The sequence below is a fragment of the Choloepus didactylus genome, assembly GCF_015220235.1.
Source record: "Choloepus didactylus isolate mChoDid1 chromosome 25 unlocalized genomic scaffold, mChoDid1.pri SUPER_25_unloc1, whole genome shotgun sequence".
Classification (NCBI taxonomy): domain Eukaryota; kingdom Metazoa; phylum Chordata; class Mammalia; order Pilosa; family Megalonychidae; genus Choloepus; species Choloepus didactylus.
This window is the reverse complement of record NW_023637606.1, coordinates 6,152,189-6,171,170: the sequence shown is the minus strand read 5'-3', so window position 1 is coordinate 6,171,170 and position 18,982 is coordinate 6,152,189. Positions and strand designations below refer to the sequence as shown.

The following is an 18,982-nucleotide window of genomic DNA, read 5'->3' as shown; positions in this document are numbered from 1 at the left end:
TATTTCATGAAAGCTACAGCCAAAAGGGAAGCAGGAGTAGCAATATTAATCTCAGGTAAAATAGACTTTAAATGCAAGGATGTTATGAGAGACAAAGAATGTCACAACTACTAATAAAAGGAACAATTCAACAAGAAGAAATAATCATAAATGTTTATGCACCCAATCAAGATGCCCAAAAACACACGAGATAAACATTGGCAAACTAAAGGAAGCAATAGATGTTTGCACAATAATTGTGGGAAACTTCAATACATCACTCACTCCTATTGAAAGATCAACCAGACAGAGAACCAATAAGGAAACTGAAAACCTAAACAATCTGATAAATGAATTGAACTTAACAGACATATATAGAACATTACATCCCAAATCACCAGGATACACATACTTCTCTAGTGCTCATGGAACTCTCTCCATAATAGATCACATGCTGGACCATAAAACAAGCCTCAATAAATTTAAAAACATTTAAATTATTCAGAGCACATTCTCTGATCACAAAGGAATACAATTAGAAGTCAATAACCATCAGAGACTTAGAAAATTCACAGATACCTGGAGGTTAAACAACACACTCCTAAACAATCAGTGGGTTAAAGAAGAAATAAGAGAAATTGCTAAATACATAGAGATGAATGAAAATGAGAACACAACATATCAAAACCTATGGAATTCAGCAAAGACAGTATTGAGGGGCAAATTTATAGCTCTGAATGCATACATTAAAAAGGAAGAAAGACCTATAATCAAAGAACTAATGGAGCAACTGAAGAAGCTAGAAAATGAACAGCAAACCAATCCTACACCAAGTAGAAGAAAAGAAACAACAAGGAGTAAAGCAGAAATAAATGACACAGAGAGCAAAAAAACAATAGAGAGAATAAATAACACCAAAAGTTGGTTCTTTGAGAAGATCAACAAGATTGACAAGCCCTTATCTAGACTGACAAAATCAAAAAGAGAGAAGACCCATATAAACAAAATAATGAATGAGAAAGGGGACATTACTGCAAATCCTGAAGAAATTAAAAAAAATTAAAAGAGGATACTATGAACAACTCTATGCCAACAAACTGGATAATGCAGAGGAAATAGACAATTTCCTGGAAACATATGAGCAACCTAGACTGACCAGAGAGGAAACAGAAGATGTCAACTAACCCATCACAAGCAAAGAGATCCAATCAGTCATCATAAAGCTTTCCACAAATAAATGCCCAGGGCCAGATGGCTTCATAGGGGAATTCTACCAAACTTTCCAAAAATAACTGACACCAATCTTACTTAAACTGTTTCAAAACATCAAAGAAAATGGAACACTACCTAACTCATTTTATGAAGCTAACATCAATCTAATACCAAAACCAGGCAAAGATGCTGCAAAAAAGGAAAACTACAGGCCTATCTCCCTAATGAATATAGATGCAAAAATCCTCAACAAAATACTTGCAAATTGAATCCAAAGACACATTAAAAACATCATACACCATGACCAAGTGGGGTTCATTCCAGGCATGCAAGGATGGTTCAACATAAGAAAATCAATGTATTACAGCACATTGACAAATCAAAAGAGAAAAAATGAAATGATCATCTCAATAGATGCTGAAAAAGCATTCAAAAAATCCAGCATTCCTTTTTGATAAAAACACTTCAGAAGGTAGGAATTGAAGGAAACTTCCTCAACATGATAAAGAGCATATATGAAAAACCCACAGCCAGCATAGTACTCAATGGTGAGAGATTGAAAGCCTTCCCTCTAAGATCAGGAACAAGACAAGGATGCCCGCTGTCACCACTGTTATTCAACATTGTGCTGGAAGTGCTAGCCAGGGCAATCCGGCAAGACAAAGAAAGGCATCCAAATTGGAAAGGAAGAAGTAAAACTGCCATTTTCTGCAGATGATCTTATAACTGGAAAACCCTGAGAAATCAACAATACAGCTACTAGAGATAATAAACAAATTTAGCAAAGTAGCAGGATACAAGATTAATGCACACAAGTCAGTAATGTTTCTATATGCTAGAAATGAACAAACTGAAGAGACACTCAAGAAAAAGATACCATTTTCAATAGCAACTAAAAAAATCAAGTACCTAGGAATAAACTTAACCAAAGATGTAAAAGACCTATACAAAGAAAACTACATAACTCTACTGAAAGAAATAGAAGGGGACCTTAAGAGATAGAAAAATATTCCATGTTCATGGATAGGAAGGATAAATGTCATTAAGATGTCAATTCTACCCAAACTCATCTACAGATTCAATGCAATCCCAATCAAAATTCCAACAAACTACTTTGCAGACTTGGAAAAGCTAGTTATCAAATTTATTTGGAAAGGGAAGATGCCTCAAATTGCTAAAAACACTCCAAAAAAGAAAAACAAAGTGGGAGGACTTACACTCCCCGACTTTGAAGCTTACTATAAAGCCACAGTAGTCAAAACAGCATGGTATTGACACAAAGATAGACACTGATAAATGGAATTGAATTGAGAATTCAGAGATAGGTCCCCAGATCTATGGTTGACTGATCTTTGGTAAGGCCCCCAAAGCCACTGAACAGGGACATAACAGTCTTTTCAACAAATGGAGCTGGGAGAATTGGATATCCATATCCAAAAGAATGAAAAAGGACCCCTACCTCATATCCTACACAAAAATTAGCTCAAAATGGATCAAAGACCTCAACATAAGAGACACTACCATAAAACTCCTAGAAGATAATGTAGGGAAACATCTTCAAGACCTTATATTAGGCAGTCACTTCCTAGACCTTACACCTAAAGCACAAACAATGAAAGAAAAAAATAGGTAAATGGGAACTCCTCAAACTTAGAAATTTCTGTACCTCAAAGGAATTTGTCAAAAAGGTGAAGAGGCAGCCAACTCAATGGGAAAATTTTTTGGAAACCATGTATCTGACAAAATACTGGTATCTTGCATATATAAAGAAATCCTACAACTCAATGACAATAGTACAGACAGCCCAATTATAAAATGGGCAAAAGATATGAAAAAGTTCTCTGAAGAGGAAATACAAATGACCAGAAAACACATGAAAAGATTTTCAGCTTCACTGTCTATTAAAGAGATGCAAATTAAGAACACAACAAGATACCATCGCATACCAGTTAGAATGGCTGCCATTAAACAAACAGGAAACTACAAATGCTGGAGAGGATGTGGAGAAATTGGAACTCTTATTCATTGTTGATGGGACTGTATAATGGTTCAGCCACTCTGGAAGTCAGTCTGGCAGTTCCTTAGAAAACTAGATACAGAGTTACCATTCGATCCAGTGATTGCACTTCTCGGTATATACCCGGAAGATAGGAAAGCAGTGACACGAACAGATATCTGCACGCCAATGTTCATAGCAGCATTATTCACAATTGCCAAGAGATGGAAACAACCCAAATGTCCTTCAACAGATGAGTGGATAAATAAAATGTGTTACATACACACGATGGAATATTACACGGCAGTAAGAAGGAACGATCTCGTGAAACATATGACAACATGGATGAACCTTGAAGACATAATGCTGAGCGAAATAAGCCCAGCACAAAAAGAGAAATATTATATGCTACCACTAACGTGAACACTGAAAAATGTAAAATGAATGGTTTATAATGTAGAATGTAGAGGAACTAGCAATAGAGATCAATTAATGGCTGGGGGGAATGATAACCCAATAAGAACAGATAAGCTATCATGGGTAAATAGAACATTCTGGGAATGCCCAGAAATGACTATGGTCTGTTAATTTCTGATGGATATGGTAGGAAAAAGTTCACAGAAATGTTGCTATATTAGGTTATTTTCTTGGGGTAGAGTAGGAACATGCTGGAAGTAAAGTAATTATTTTAGGTTAGTTGTCTTTTTCTTACTCCCTTGTTATGTTATGGTTTGTTTGAAAATTTTTTACTGTATTTTTTTAAATTTTTCTTGATATAGTTAATTTTAAAAAAAGTTAATTAAGAAAAAAAAAACCATGAAAAAAATATGCAGAGCTCCCTTGAGGAGCTAGTGGAGGATTCAGGGTTATTGGCCTGCCCCACCTCGATGGTTGCTGATGTGCTCACAGACATGGGGGACTGGTGGTTTGATGGGTTGAGCCCTCTACCACAGGACTTGGCCCTTGGAGGACTGTTGCTGCAAAAGAGAGACTAAGCCTGCCTATAATTGTGCCTAAGAGCCTCCTCCCAAATGCCTCTTTGTTGCTCAGATGTGGCCCTCTCTCTCTAGCTAAGCCAACTTGGCAGGTGAAATCACTGCCCTCCCCCCTACATGGGATCAGACACCCAGGGGAGTGAATCTCCCTGGCAACATGGAATATGACTCCCGGGGAGGAATGTAGACCCGGCATCGTGGGATGGAGAACATCTTCTTGACCAAAAGGGGGATGTGAAAGGAAATGAAATAAGCTTCCAAAAGGAGCCAAGAGGTCACTCTGGTGGGCACTCTTATGCACAATATAAACAACCTTTTGTAGGTTCTAATGAACTGGAACATCTAGCAGTAAATACCTGAAACTATCAAACTACAGCCAAGAACCCATGAATCTTGAAGACGATTGTATAAAAATGTAGCTTATGAGGGGTGACAATGTGATTGGGAAAGCCATATGGACCACACTCCCCTTTGTCTAGTTTATGGATGGATGATTAGAAAAATGGGGGGTGGGGAAGGGAAGGCACCTGGTATTCTTTTTTACTTTAATTTTTCTTTGTCACTTTAATTTTTATTCTGATTATTTTTGTATGTGTGGTAATGAAAATGTCAAAAATTTATTTTGATGATGAATGTGCAACTATATAATGGTACTGTAAACAATTGAATATATACTTTGTTTTGTATGACTGCATGGTATGTGAATATATCTCAATAAAAATGAATTTTTTAAATGTAGCTTATGAGGGGTGACAATGTGATTGGGAAAGCCATATGTACCACACTCCCCTTTGTCCAGTGTACGGATGGGTGAGTAGAAAAATGGGGGCAAAAAAAAAAAGGCATACCGTGTTCTTTTTTACTCTAATTGTTCTTTTTCACTTTAATTTTTATTCTTATTATTTTTGTGTGTGTGGCAATGAAAATATTCAAAAATTAATTTTGGCAATGAATGCACAACTATATAATGGTACTGTGAACAACTGACTGTATGCTTTGTATGACTGCATGGTATGTGAATATATCTCAATAAAAATGAATAAAATAAAAAAAAAAGATCTAGTGGTAGGTGGTGGTTTCTTAGACCTTACACCCAAAGCACAAGCAATAAGAGAAAAACTAGTTAAATCAGACCTCTTCAAAACTGAATACTTTTTTGCTTCAAAGGACTTTGTCAACAGGGTGAAAAGGCAGCCTACTAAATGGAAGAAAATATTTGGAAACCACCTATCCAATATAAATTTAATATCTAGAATATCAAAGAGATATTCAACTCAGTGTTGAAAAGACAAACAACCCAATTAAAAAATGGGCAAAAGACATGAACAGACATTTTTCCAAAGAGGAAATGCAAATGACAAAAAGCACATGAAAAGACATTCAAGTTCACTAGCTATTAGGGAAATGCAAATCAAAACTACAATGAGCTATTATTTCACACCTACTAGAGTAGCCACTATTTAAAAAAAGAAAAAAACAGGTAACTGCAAGTGTTGGAGAGGATGTGGAGAAATAGGTACACTTATTCGCTGTTGGTGGGAATGTAGAATGATGAAGCCACTCTGAAAAGCAATTTGGTGGTTCTTCTGGAAGCTAAGTATACAGCTGCCATATGATCCAGCAACCCTGCTACCTGGTATATACTCAGAAGAACTGAAAGCAAGGATGCAAACAGATATTTGCACACCGATGTTCATAGCAACACTATTCACAATTGCCAAGAGATGGAAACAACCCCGGTATCCATCAACCAATGAATGGATAAACAAACTGTGGTATATACATGTGATGGAATATTTTGCAGGTGTAAGAAGAAATGAAGGCATGATACATGTGATTACATAGATGAACCTTGAGGACATATATGTTAAGTGAAATAAATAAGTCAGACACAAAAGGATATATAGCATGTGACCACACTAATATGAACTAAATATAACTAGCAAACTCATGGTGTTAAATATCCATTTAACCAGAAGACAAAATGAGGGCAGACATGTTTAATTTGTGCAGAATATGCAATAAGGTTTATTGCAAATGTTGGAGATGGAGATGATGGCAGTACATGATAATGTGTGCAATTAACAGCGATGATATGTGGGTACGATTGTGGTTGAAAGGGAAAGTTGAGAGTCGTGTATATGGCTAGAAGGGAAGCAAAGAATGAAACATGGGGCTGTATAACATAGTGAACCCTCTTCAAGGTACAAATGTTCAAGAATTTATTGTGGTGATGAATGCACAACTCTGTTAATACACTAGAAGATACTGATTGTACATTTTTGATGTATGTGCATTTAGCTCTATAAATCTGCTATTAAACATTATTCACAATTGCCAAGAGATGGAAACAACCCAAATGTCCTTCAACAGATGAGTGGATAAATAAAATGTGGTATATACACACGATGGAATACTACGCGGCAGTAAGAAGGAACGATCTGGTGAAACATATGACAACATGGATGAACCTTGAAGACATAATGCTGAGCGAAATAAGCCAGGCACAAAAAGAGAAATATTATATGCTACCACTAATGTGAACTTTGAAAAATGTAAAACAAATGGTTTATAATGTAGAATGTAGGGGAACTAGCAGTAGAGAGCAATTAAGGAAGGGGGAACAATAATCCAGGAAGAACAGATAAGCTATTTAACGTTCTGGGGATGCCCAGAAATGACTATGGTCTGTTAATTTCTGATGGTTGTAGTAGGAACAAGTTCACTGAAATGTTGCTATATTATGTAACTTTCTTGGGGTAAAGTAGGAACATGTTGGAAGTTAAGCAGTTATCTTAGGTTAGTTGTCTTTTTCTTACTCCCTTGCTATGGTCTCTTTGAAATGCTCTTTTATTGTATGTTTGTTTTCTTTTTAACTTTTTTTTCATACAGGTGATTTGAAAAAAGAAGGGAAAGTTAAAAAAAAAAAAAAAAAAAAAAAAAGAAAAAAGACAAGGGGAAAAAAAAAAAAAAAAAAGATGTAGTGCCCCCTTGAGGAGCCTGTGGAGAATGCAGGGGTATTCGCCTACCCCACCTCCATGGTTGCTAACATGACCACAGACATAGGGGACTGGTGGTTTGATGGGTTGAGCCCTCTACCATAAGTTTTACCCTTGGGAAGACGGTTGCTGCAAAGGAGAGGCTAGGCCTCCCTGTATTTGTGCCTAAGAGTCTCCTCCTGAATGCCTCTTTGTTGCTCAGATGTGGCCCTCTCTCTCTGGCTAAGCCAACTTGAAAGGTGAAATCACTGCCCTCCCCCCTACGTGGGATCAGACACCCAGGGAAGTGAATCTCCCTGGCAACGTGGAATATGACTCCCAGGGAGGAATGTAGACCTGGCACCGTGGGACGGAGAACATCTTCTTGACCAAAAGGGGGATGTGAAAGGAAATGAAATAAGCTTCAGTGGCAGAGAGATTCCAAAAGGAGCCGAGAGGTCACTCTGGTGGGCACTCTTATGCACACTTTAGACAACCCTTTTTAGGTTCTAAAGAATTGGGGTAGCTGGTGGTGGATACCTGAAACTATCAAACTACAACCCAGAACCCATGAGTCTCGAAGACAGTTGTATAAAAATGTAGCTTATGAGGGGTGACAATGGGATTGGGAAAGCCATAAGGACCAAACACCACTTTGTCTAGTTTATGGATGGATGTGTAGAAAAGTAGGGGAGGGAAACAGACAGACAAAGGTACCCAGTGTTCTTTTTTACTTCAATTGCTCTTTTTCACTCTAATTATTATTCTTGTTATTTTTGTGTGTGTGCTAATGAAGGTGTCAGGGATTGATTTAGGTGATGAATGTACAACTATGTAATGGTACTGTAAACAATCGAAAGTACAATTTGTTTTGTATGACTGCGTGGTATGTGAATATATCTCAATAAAATGATGATTAAAAAAAAAAAAAAAAAAAAAAAAAACAATAGAGGTATACAGGGTAGTTATACTGTAAAGGTAGATTTTTATTGACTTTTAGAGACCATACATTAAAAAACAAACATCTGTGGATTAAATGACTAGCCACTATATGTCACTGTTTGGTCTTTGTTTTTAAAACCTGCTCACATGGATTAGAAGGATTTTTGTATACAAAAAATAGGTCACTGACTGAGAAGCACGGATCATCTCTTCTAATGGAGTGTTAAATGATGACATTCTTATGATTTACTTAGATAAATTCAGAAATAAACTACAGGATTTATATGTTTAAAAAAAAAAATCTGCTATTAAAAAAGCTACATATCATGTGTTTCCATTAATATGACATTCTTGAAAAGATAAAACTATAGTGACAGAGAACAGATTGGAGATTTACAAGATTAGGGGATAAAGGGGCAGTATGAGGGAGTGTTTTGGGACAATGGACGATTCCATATCCTGATTGTAGAGGTGGTTATGCAAATCAACTCTTGTGATAAAACTCAGAAGACTGACCACCCAAAAAAATCATTTTACTTTATGTCAATTTTGAAAAGCTTACAATAATAATAAATTAAATGTTAACTCCTGTCCTGTAATTATAAAAAGGGCTTCCTGCACCAAAAGTGTCCCCACGATGTTCAAAACTCAAAAAATGATTATGAAGAGTCTATCATTACCTCCAGAGAAATGGTGGCAGTTTTGTTTTGGCAGGCATCATCCAGAATGCCGAAGGTGGTGTCCATCAGTTCACAGAAGGAATCCTATGCCCCAGAGAGAAGAGCATTTTTGAGTATTGATCCATCTATCCTACAAGCACGTGATCTCCCAGTATGAGGGCTGGGCAACCAAACCTGCACTGAGGCCCTGATGAGTCTCTAGGATTCTCAGGGAAATAAAACTCAACACTTGATCAGAACTGGAATCACTCGCCTGTCTCTTCCATGAATTTAAAAAAGCAAACATAGACAAATAGCAAAACTATTCAGTGGGGTCAATGGATGGGAGAAATATGTGAAAAAAGCAGCGACACAAAGAGAATATTAATCCAGAAAAAAGTTCTAATGCATGGTACCGCATGGATAAACCTTGAAAACATGATGCTAAGTGAAATAAGCCAGGCACAAAAGGATGAAAATTGTATGATTCCATTTATAGGAAATAACCATCATAGGTAAATCCATAGAGACAGAAAGTGGATTAGTGGTTGCCTAGGGCTTGTGGGGAAGAGATGGGGAGTAACTGCTAATGGGTACAAAGTTTCTATTATGGGTGACAGAAATGTTCTGGAATTAGTTGTAATACTTGCACATATTGTTAATTTACTAAATGCCAATTAATTGCATGCTTTAAAATGACTAAAATGGTGAATTTTACATTATATGTATTTTACCACAAGAAGAAAAAAACAATGGTCCATGGTGTGTAGGAATTACAAAGATGACTTACAAGCTCAGATTTATATTAGTGACAACAACTTCTGAAGATGGTCATTGGGTCTTTTTACTCATGGGAATGACTTCATTGAAGAATCAGGAACTCCAAATACCTCTTTGCCTGGTCTGGCTGTGTATCACGCATCCCATATTATTCAGATACAGCACCAATACCATCACTGGTGGTGATCTTTCAATATAGTTTCCTTTCTTCTTTTAGTAAAAGAATCCCTGAGTTATAGATAGGCAAATGCCCTACTTTTCCAGTTTCCCTTGCAGCTAGGTATGACTATGTTATTACTAATTCTGACCAATGAGGTATGAAAAGAAGTGATATATGTAACTTCTAGGACATACACTTACAGGAAAGACTGTGCCTTCCACTTTCCCATCTCCCCCTTTCCTGCCAGCTGGAATGCACATGTGATGGCAGGGACTGGAGCAGCCACCTTGGACCACAAAGTGGGAGTCTTATGTTGATGATAGCAGAGCATTATGGAACCATAACATCAGTTCTTGGAAGCTTATATTGACTGTTACAAAGGATGAAAAGAAACCTATATCTGATTTAAGCCACTGCTGGTTGGCCGTGGTTAGAACTACAAAAAAACAGTGTCCTAAGCAGCTTCTAGTAAAACCTCAAGAGCTGGCAACCTTACATATTCCGGCTTCACTGCTGCTTTCCCTTGGCATAGCTGGACCTGCTCATTGTTGGGTATTATATCTTCTTTACACTTGAAGAGAATTCCTAGGAAGCAAACAAAAGCAGACAAACTTCAACCATAAGATAAGAAAAGAGCAAATTATAACAGATTACACATTACACATAGTGTGATACCTTTTTTATAAAGCTCCAAAGCAAGCAAAACTGATCAAGATATTGTTTAGAGATATATACATAGGAGGAAAACAAATTTAAAATAAGGTAATAATAAATGCAAAATTCCAAGGGTTTCCTCCAGAAAGGAGAAATGGGAAAGATACAAGAGACATGACAGCACTGATGGTTTTCTAGTTCTTATGTTGGGGGAGGGCTTCAGGAATATTCATTTTATTATTAGAATTCATCACTTCCATGAAAGTAACATATCTTCTTTTTTAATGCATGAAATAACCCATAATTTAAACCTTTCAAGTTCCCTATTTTTGTTGGGGGAAAACTAACATCAAAATTCTTTGCACAGTACAAAGGGCCTGGCAGAATCTGATATCTGACCCCTGCCCACCTTGTCAGATGGAGCTAGTACCACTCCCTCACTCTGTTTAAATTTCAGGACTTTCTTTTGTTCCTCATCCGTGCCAATTTCTCCACCTCCTTCACCTCAGTGTCTTTACACATGTTATTACTTGCAACACTCTGCTCTCCATTCTGTGTCTAGAAAATTTTTACTCTTCTTTTGAGTTTCAGCTTAAATGTCATTTGCTTGGAACATATTAAATATCCCAATAGTCACTCCAAAGTGCACTGTGATTGTTCACTGTGGCCCCTATCATGGTTATTATTAAATAATTATATGTGCTGTCTGCCTGCTTCCCTAGACAATCAGCTACATGAGGACAAATATCATGTCTACGATATCCAGGATTATGTCTAAAGTGCCTAGCACCGGGGGCTGGAAAAAAATATTTGGATATGTGATTTCTTTAGGGACATCATGTTGAGAGACATAAGCCAGATACAAAGGGATAAATATTGTATTACCTCACTGATATGAAGTTATTAGAATAAGCAAACTCACAAAGTCAAAATCTAAAATATAGATTACCAGGAGAAGGGGGTCTAGGGTATGGGAATCTGCAGCTTAAAATGTACAGGATTCCTATTTGGAATAATGGAAATGTTTTGGTGATGGGTAGTGGTGATGGCAGCAAAACATTGTGAATTAATTAACAGCACCAAAATATATTTTTGAATGAGGTCAAAATGGGAAATGTTAGGTTGTATGTATGGTAACAGAATAATTTAAAAAAAAAACCATGAAACTAAAAGGGGGGTGCAAAATGAAACAAAATAAAGCTTCAGTGGATGAGAGATTTCAAATGGAGTCGAGAGGTCACTCTGGTGGACATTCTTACACACTATATAGATAACACTTTTTAGGTTTTAACATATTGGAATAGTAAACACCTGAAACTACCAAACTCCAACCCAGTAGCCTAGACTCTTGAAGACAATTGTATAACAATGCAGATTACATGGGGTGAGAGTGTGATTGTGAAAACCTTGTGGATCGCATTCCCTTTATCCAGTGTATGGATGGATGAGTAGAAAAATGGGGACAAAAACTAAATGAAAAATAGGGTGGTATAAGGAAAATGTTCAAAAATAGATTGGGGTGATGAATGCACAACTATATGATGGTACTGTGAACAGCTGATTGTACACCATGGACTGTTGTATGGGATATAAATAAATCTCAATAAAACTGAATTTTTAAAAAAAGTAGGTCAGGGTGATGAGTGAACAACAATATGATGGTAATGTTATCTATTGATTGTATATTTTGGATAATTGTACGGTGTGTGAATAAATGTTAAAAAAATTTTAAATAAAAAAATAATAAAATAAAAAATCCATGGAACTGCACTACACAGTGAAACCTGAGTTAAACTGTGGACTATCATTGATAGTACAGTTATAAAAATGTACTTTCAGCAATTGTGGCAAATGTGTCACATAAATGCAAGGTGTTAATAATAGGGTGGTATGTGGGAATCCTGTATTTTGTGCACAATTGTTCTATATACTCTTCACTTCTCCAATAATAAAATAAAATAAATAAATAATGCATGCTTCAAAAATAATCTACTGAAGGAGTGAAATAATGAATGAGTTAATGAGTGAGTAAAGAGAAAGAGAATCTCTGGATGAGGTGACTGCAAAAGGAGGACCCAGAGGTTGAGAAGGGTGAGGATTTTTACCAAAGTGAGCCATGGATTCCATTGAAAAGACACACAAGGAAATTATTACTTTTGCAGCTGAAGTTGCCATCTTTCCAGGATCCTTCTGGATCAGGTCGAAAGCCCATGGTGCAGTTACAGCTGTAGGATCCCAGGGTATTATTGCAGATGGAATTTGGGCCACATGGTGATGGATCTTGGGAGCACTCATCAATGTCTGCAAAGAACTCAAAAATGTAAAGAATCCCAGAGGAACAATGCGATATTTCCTTCCAGGACTGGACAGCAAACTATCTGCTGAATTGTACATTCCACCCCTCTGTCTTTGATGTTCAGTTGTCCATTGCTTGGTGCAAAGCCAGGGTGGCAGGTACAAAAGTAGCTCCCAGGAGTGTTGGTACATGTTCAATTGAAGGGGCACATTTAACACACTCATCAGTATCTATGGTATAGACAATGGGTATGAGGCAGAGTTGGCTAATGGTCCAACAAAAGTCATGCTTCTCCTTCCAAAGTATAGAGTTGTCATTAGAAGAAAAATAGTGGTCCAACCATGAACTATGTTTCTCAGCCCACCCCCTGCATCCAGGTGGGGCCACACAACCAATTTTCCCTCTTGGAATGTAAATGTGTATGTCACAGCTAGGCTGAAGTGGTAAAGAATTGGGTGTGTTTTTCTCCTCTCTCCTTCCCTCCACTGGATGAAAGCAGGAGCTCCAAGACCCTAAGGCACAGATGAGCCAAAAGATGGAAAGGCACTGGATCTCTAAGACATCATGTGGAGGAAAGCTGCCCACTAACCAAAAACATCCATATTGGATTGCTATGAGAGTGAGAGAAATTTCTATTGCGTTAAACTAATAGTTCTCAAATGGGAATGATTTTGTCCCCCAGGGGACATTCGACAGTGTCCGGAGATATTTATGGATATTGCTGCCATCGAGTGGGTAGAGGCTACAGATAGCACTAAAATGTCTGCAACACACAGGATGCCCGACATGACAATGAATTTATCCAGCTCAAAACATCAACAATGCCAACACAGGTCACTGTGTCAATACAAGTTACCTCCCCCTCTGAGGGTTTCTGAACCTTGGAATGTGGGGGTTATGGAATAGAATATTCTGGAAAAAAAAATTAGGAAAGAGGTAGGGATAAAACTTTTCGTGTTTCATACCAACTTAATAAACATGAGGTGTAAACAAGCAAAGTCCATTAGGGACTCAAGCAGGTTTATGGCATATTGCACTGGAGAGTTGGAACGAGACACCCTTGTGAAATGAATGTAGAATAATTTGGAGTCTCCATTGTATGCAGGCATGAACCATGGTTGGAAGTTACAGTTAAGTAATTTTGCACTTAGTGCCACTGAAAAGAACTCTAACCAAGTAATTAGCTTTTTTAATGGTAATGAGCTCCCCACTTCCAGAAATATTCAAGCACAGACTATATAATCTATTGTCAGAGATGGTTTGCCTATGGAGTTGAGTTAGATGCATGGTTTTCAAAATGTTTGGGCTCAGAAAGACTTCCAAAATAAAATAGGTAAAAATGGTCTTGCCTGCTTGGCCTAGTTCTTATCTTTGTTGGGAAACCTGAATGAGTTCTTAGGAGCCCCTAGAGCTGTGTAACTCTATCTCTAAGGTCCCTTTCAACTTTACCTCTATATTGTTCTGCTTTTAACAATATTAGCAGCTAGTGACACTCAAAAACATTGTGAATGAAAGCATGCATGTATTTTCTCTGGGGGACTGAAGAATATAAAACATGTTCTGCATTATGGGAGAATCTCCAAAGATGTCCTCTACCAATTCTTCCACTTCCTATACGCACACATTGCATATAGGAACAAGAGGTTGACTGTGATAAAAGTAATATTCTGGGCTGAATTTATGCAACCCAAAAGGTCAGCAATGCCAAAGTCAAGAAAGCCTGACCTAACCAACAAGCCAAACAAGTCCAGACCTCAAAAGGACTGTCAGTTTCTGCTTTCTTCCTCTTGGAATATCTCTCCTTGGAATTGAACTGCCATACTATGGGGAAGTTCAAGCAGTCACATGGAAAGACCTGTGAAGAAAGCTGAGGGTCCCGGCTGAGCTACAAACCAAAGGTCACCACCAACTGCTATCCATGAAAGCAATGCCACTTTGGACCTACCAGCCATCCCAGAGCTCCAGCTGACACCACGTGAAACAGAAAAACCATGTGTTCAACTCATAGACTCACATGAGCTAAAACACGCTACTGTTGTTATTAGCTGATAAGGCTTTGGGGTAGTTTGATATCCATTAAGAAGTCTTCAGCATGGCTGGAAGAATTACCTTTACATTGGAAAGCCTCTGGTTTCTCAGAGATCCAAGGATAGGGTGAAAAGAATCCAGGAAGGCAGGAGCAATTGTATTCCCCTGGGCTGTTGGTGCAGATAGAATTGGGGCCACAAAGAGTCGCGTTCGTGGAACATTCATCCACATCTAGGCAGAAAACCAGTCTAAGTCAGAAGAATGAAGGATGCTAAGGCTGAAGCGTCACCATCGACTGAAGCCAGTGGTTTCCCTGGCTCCAGTCTTGCCTTCTTAAACACATTGTCACTGCTACAGTGAGAACAAATATTTAGAGGCATATTCATGACCCATGTGTGGTAGATTGAGTTACGTACTACCCCAGAAAAAAGAAAACATACTCTTCAATTTGTCCCATTTCTGTGGGTATAAACCCATTGTAAATAGGACCCCTTGAAGACTTTAATTTTATTTAATATGTGGTCCAACTTAATGAGCGTGGGTCTCAATCCAGATTAATGGATTCCTTTATAAACAGAAGAAATTAGACATAGTAGGAGAGACAGCCACTGGGAGGAGCCAAAAACCCAGAAGACAAAGGATAGGGCATTGTCATGTGATGGGAAAGCCAAGGAACCCAAGCATTTTTGGCCAGCCAGAATGCTATCGGCCCTGGGAGAAAGCAAGCCATCCAGATTATGAGCTGTAAGCCAATAAATTCCTGTTGGTGTAGTATCTGTCTTAGAAGCCTGGGATACTAAAACTCCATGCAAGTCCTCTGATAGGTTCCCCAACTCTGTACAAGGCCCTGTGAACCCTAGCTAAACTTGCCTCTCTCATCTTCTACTTCTAATCCCTTGGTACTTGATGATTCTATTGCATTAATAATCTGGAGGTCTAGGAAGGTTCATTCTCACTTCTTCTGTTCCCTCAGCATTGAAATTGCTTACTTCCCTCTTTCCCTGATAAATCTCAATTCATCCCCAAGGTATCACTATGTTATTAAAAATAATATCAATATATACCCAAAAGAATTGAAAAGGAGGACTGGAACAGGTATTTGTACACCACTGTTCATAGCAGCATTATTCACAATAATCAAAAGTGTCAAAACAACCCAAGTGTCCATCAGGAGGTGAATGGATAAACAAAATATGGCGTATTCATATGATGGACTATTATTCAGCCAAAAAAAAGGAATGAAGTTCTGACACATGCTACAATGTGAATGAAACTTGAAACTGTTACACTGACTGAAATAAGCTAGAAACAAAAGGACAAATATTGTATGACTCCATTCAAATGAAATATCTAGAATAAGCAAATTCATAAAGATAGAAAGTTGATTAGAAGTTACCAGGGGCTAGAGGAGGGAAAATGGGAGTTATTGCTTAATGAGTCCAGATTTTCTGTTTAAGGAGATGAAAAAGTTTTGGTAATGAATGGTGGGGATGGTGGCACAATATGATAAATGCAATTAATACCACTGAATTGTATACTTAAAATGGTAGAAATAGAATATTTTGTGTTACATATGCATTACCACAGTAAATATTTTTAGATGATGATGGCAGCAGAGAGGCAAAAGAGTGGAGGGTTCTGAAGCATGGATAGCCTGAGTTCAAAGTCTGGTCCTATCATTTAGGGGCTTTGTCACTGGGAAAAAAATTCATCTCTGTGTACCTCAGTTGTGTCAAATGGGGATAACAATAGTATCTACCTTAAAGTGTTGATCAGAAGAATAAATGAGCTGATATCCACAAAGCATTTAGAACATATCCACAAAGCATGTCAAGGGCTATGTAAGTTAACTAAAATAAAAATTAATTACTAACATATTGAGCTTTCTTTCTGGCAGGCTCTGAGATAAATCCTTTACAGGCATCAGCTCACTGAATGCTCATAGCATTACTATGAGGTGTATACTAATATTATCTCTATTTTTCAGAGGAGAAAACTGAGGCTTTTAAAATGCTCAAGGTCTACAAAAGCCTAACAAATAAGATGCTGAAGATGCTTCTCTATGTTTTCTTTTAGGAGTTTGAGAGTTCTGGCTCTTATATTCAGGTCTTTAATCCACTTTGAGTTGATTTTTGTATATGGTGTGAGACAGGGGTCCTCCTTTTTTTTTTTTTTTTTTTTTTTTTGCAAATGGAGATCCAGTTTTCTCAGCACCACTTGTTGAAGAGACTATTATTTTCCAATTGAGAAGTCTTGGCCCTCTTGTCAAAAATCATTTGATCATAAACATGAAGGCTGATTTCTGAGCTCTCAATTCTATATGCCTGACCTTGTGCCAGTGCCTTGCTGTTTGATTACTGTGGCTTTGTAATTAGTTTTAAGACCAAGAAGTGAGAGTCTATACAAACAGTGAACACTAGGTTAAACCACAGACCATAACTAATATAATACAATTGTAAAATGTGTTTTCATCAATTGTATCAAACATACCACACCAATGCAAGGTGTTAATAATAGGATGGTATATGGGAATCCAGTGTTTTATGCATGATTGTTCCCTAAACCCACAACCTCTCTAATTTAAAAAAAAAAATGCTCAAATTCACATCTCTTCTGGAAGGCAAAATTGGAATTTAAACCCAGGTCCTGTATGGCTCTGGAAATTAGATGACGCTTCCCAGATTCTGGAATATCCTTGAGTCTCAGACTCTGGGTGTTTGGCATTTAAATCAGTTTCAGCCCTATGCAAGCCCTCCCTGAGTTACCAGAGGTTTCAGGCTCATTTGAACTTCATTCAAAGGCAAAGGAGCTTGGGGTTTGTGTGCATGAGGTGTGGAGTCCTAGGAACCCAAGCTGCAGATCTTGATTCTCCTACTCCTAGCTATTTGACCTTGAGCAACTGACTATTGGGGACTCAGTTTCCTTATCTGTCAAATGGGTACAAAACATCACTGATATCATAAGGTTGATGGGGGTACTGAATGAGAATATGCATGGAAGAGTTTAGCCCTTTGGCTGGGGATTTGCCTCCAGGCCTTCATAACTGTCACTTCCTCTTCCTGAAACACCTTCCCCAGGTATCCAATAACTCCCTCCTTCACTTCCTTCACATTTTTTCTCAAATGTCAACTTCTCAGTGTGGCCTCTTCTTACCACTCTATCAAAGTTAGCACTCCGTACCCATCTTTCCTACCTTATCTTTCCCTCTTTTTATTTACAAACACTCCATATCTACCAAACATACACTCCCCCTTGCCCTATCCCCTGGTAAACTCTAGTCTACTTTCTTTCTCTGAGGATTTGCTATTTCTAGACATTGCATCTCAGTCTACCTTATTTTTCTTCATCTCATTTAACTATACCGGACCCAGAATATATTCACATATTTTTGTTATTATTTATCACACCCTGATAGATAAGTTCCAGGAAATCAAGTACTTTTGCCTGTTTGCTCACCACTGTACCCCCAGTACCCAGAATAGTGCATAATATGTATTCAAGAGGTATTTGTTGAATTAGTGAATGAGTCAATGTTATTGGCTTCAGCTTTGCAGATGAGTGTCCTGAACTCAGCCAAGTTTCATCCTCACCCTCTAGAGCTGACTTTGCAAAAAGCCTTGGGAAAAAAAAAAGGCCTTGGACCTGAGTTCCCAACAGGCACTTCTGCCTACCTTCACACCTCTCTCCTGGGCCCTGAAAACTCAAGTTTCCACTGCTGGATGCAAATCCTGGGTTGCAGGAACAAGAGTAGCTTCCGTGAGTGTTATGGCAACCGGCATGCTCTGGGCAAGCTTGAGGATTGGCACATTCATCCACATCTGGTGAGCGGAAGAGAAAATCTGGAGTCAAGGCGAGTGAGGAAACTAGCACGGGAGACCATGGACAAGAGATTCTTTCTGCTTGTTGCTAAATAGTGGCAGATGGTGGAATGCTCACCAATTTCCAAGTTCTCCCTTTCTTGCTGGGCACACAATGGAACACATTTCTCAGCCTCTCTTGCAGTGAAGTGTGGCCCTGAGAATAAATTCTGGCCAACAGCATGTAAGCAGAAGGGTGGTAAATAATTTTAAAGCATAATTATTAGTTTGGTGGTTCCTCAGAAAACTAAATACTGAGTTGCCCTATGACCTGGCAATTCCACAACTCAGTACACACCCAGAAGATCTGAAAGCAGGAACACAAACAGACACTTGTACACCGATGTTCATAGCAGCATTATTCACAATTGCCAAAAGATGGAAATTATCCAAATGTCCACCAACTGACGAATGGATAAACAAAATATGATCTACACGTAAGATGT

The 18,982-nt window shown here is 38.0% G+C and overlaps 1 protein-coding gene across 4 annotated transcripts in view; it reads right to left on the bottom strand.

Annotated features, from left to right (window-relative positions):
* The window catches only part of ADGRE1 (adhesion G protein-coupled receptor E1), a 117,911-nt gene that overhangs the window by 69,179 nt on the left and 29,750 nt on the right, over window positions 1-18,982 (bottom strand). For all 4 annotated transcript variants that reach the window (XR_005214933.1, XM_037823820.1, XM_037823822.1 and 1 more), the window contains 5 exons: window positions 18,351-18,497; window positions 14,761-14,910; window positions 12,510-12,656; window positions 10,198-10,286; window positions 8,783-8,866 (listed from right to left, as the gene is read on the bottom strand). Coding sequence is in view for 3 of the 4 variants with exons in the window: in XM_037823820.1 (XP_037679748.1) it covers window positions 8,783-8,866; window positions 10,198-10,286; window positions 12,510-12,656; window positions 14,761-14,910; window positions 18,351-18,497 (617 nt within the window). In the remaining variant the exon portion in view is untranslated. The remainder of the gene's footprint in view (window positions 1-8,782; window positions 8,867-10,197; window positions 10,287-12,509; window positions 12,657-14,760; window positions 14,911-18,350; window positions 18,498-18,982) is intronic.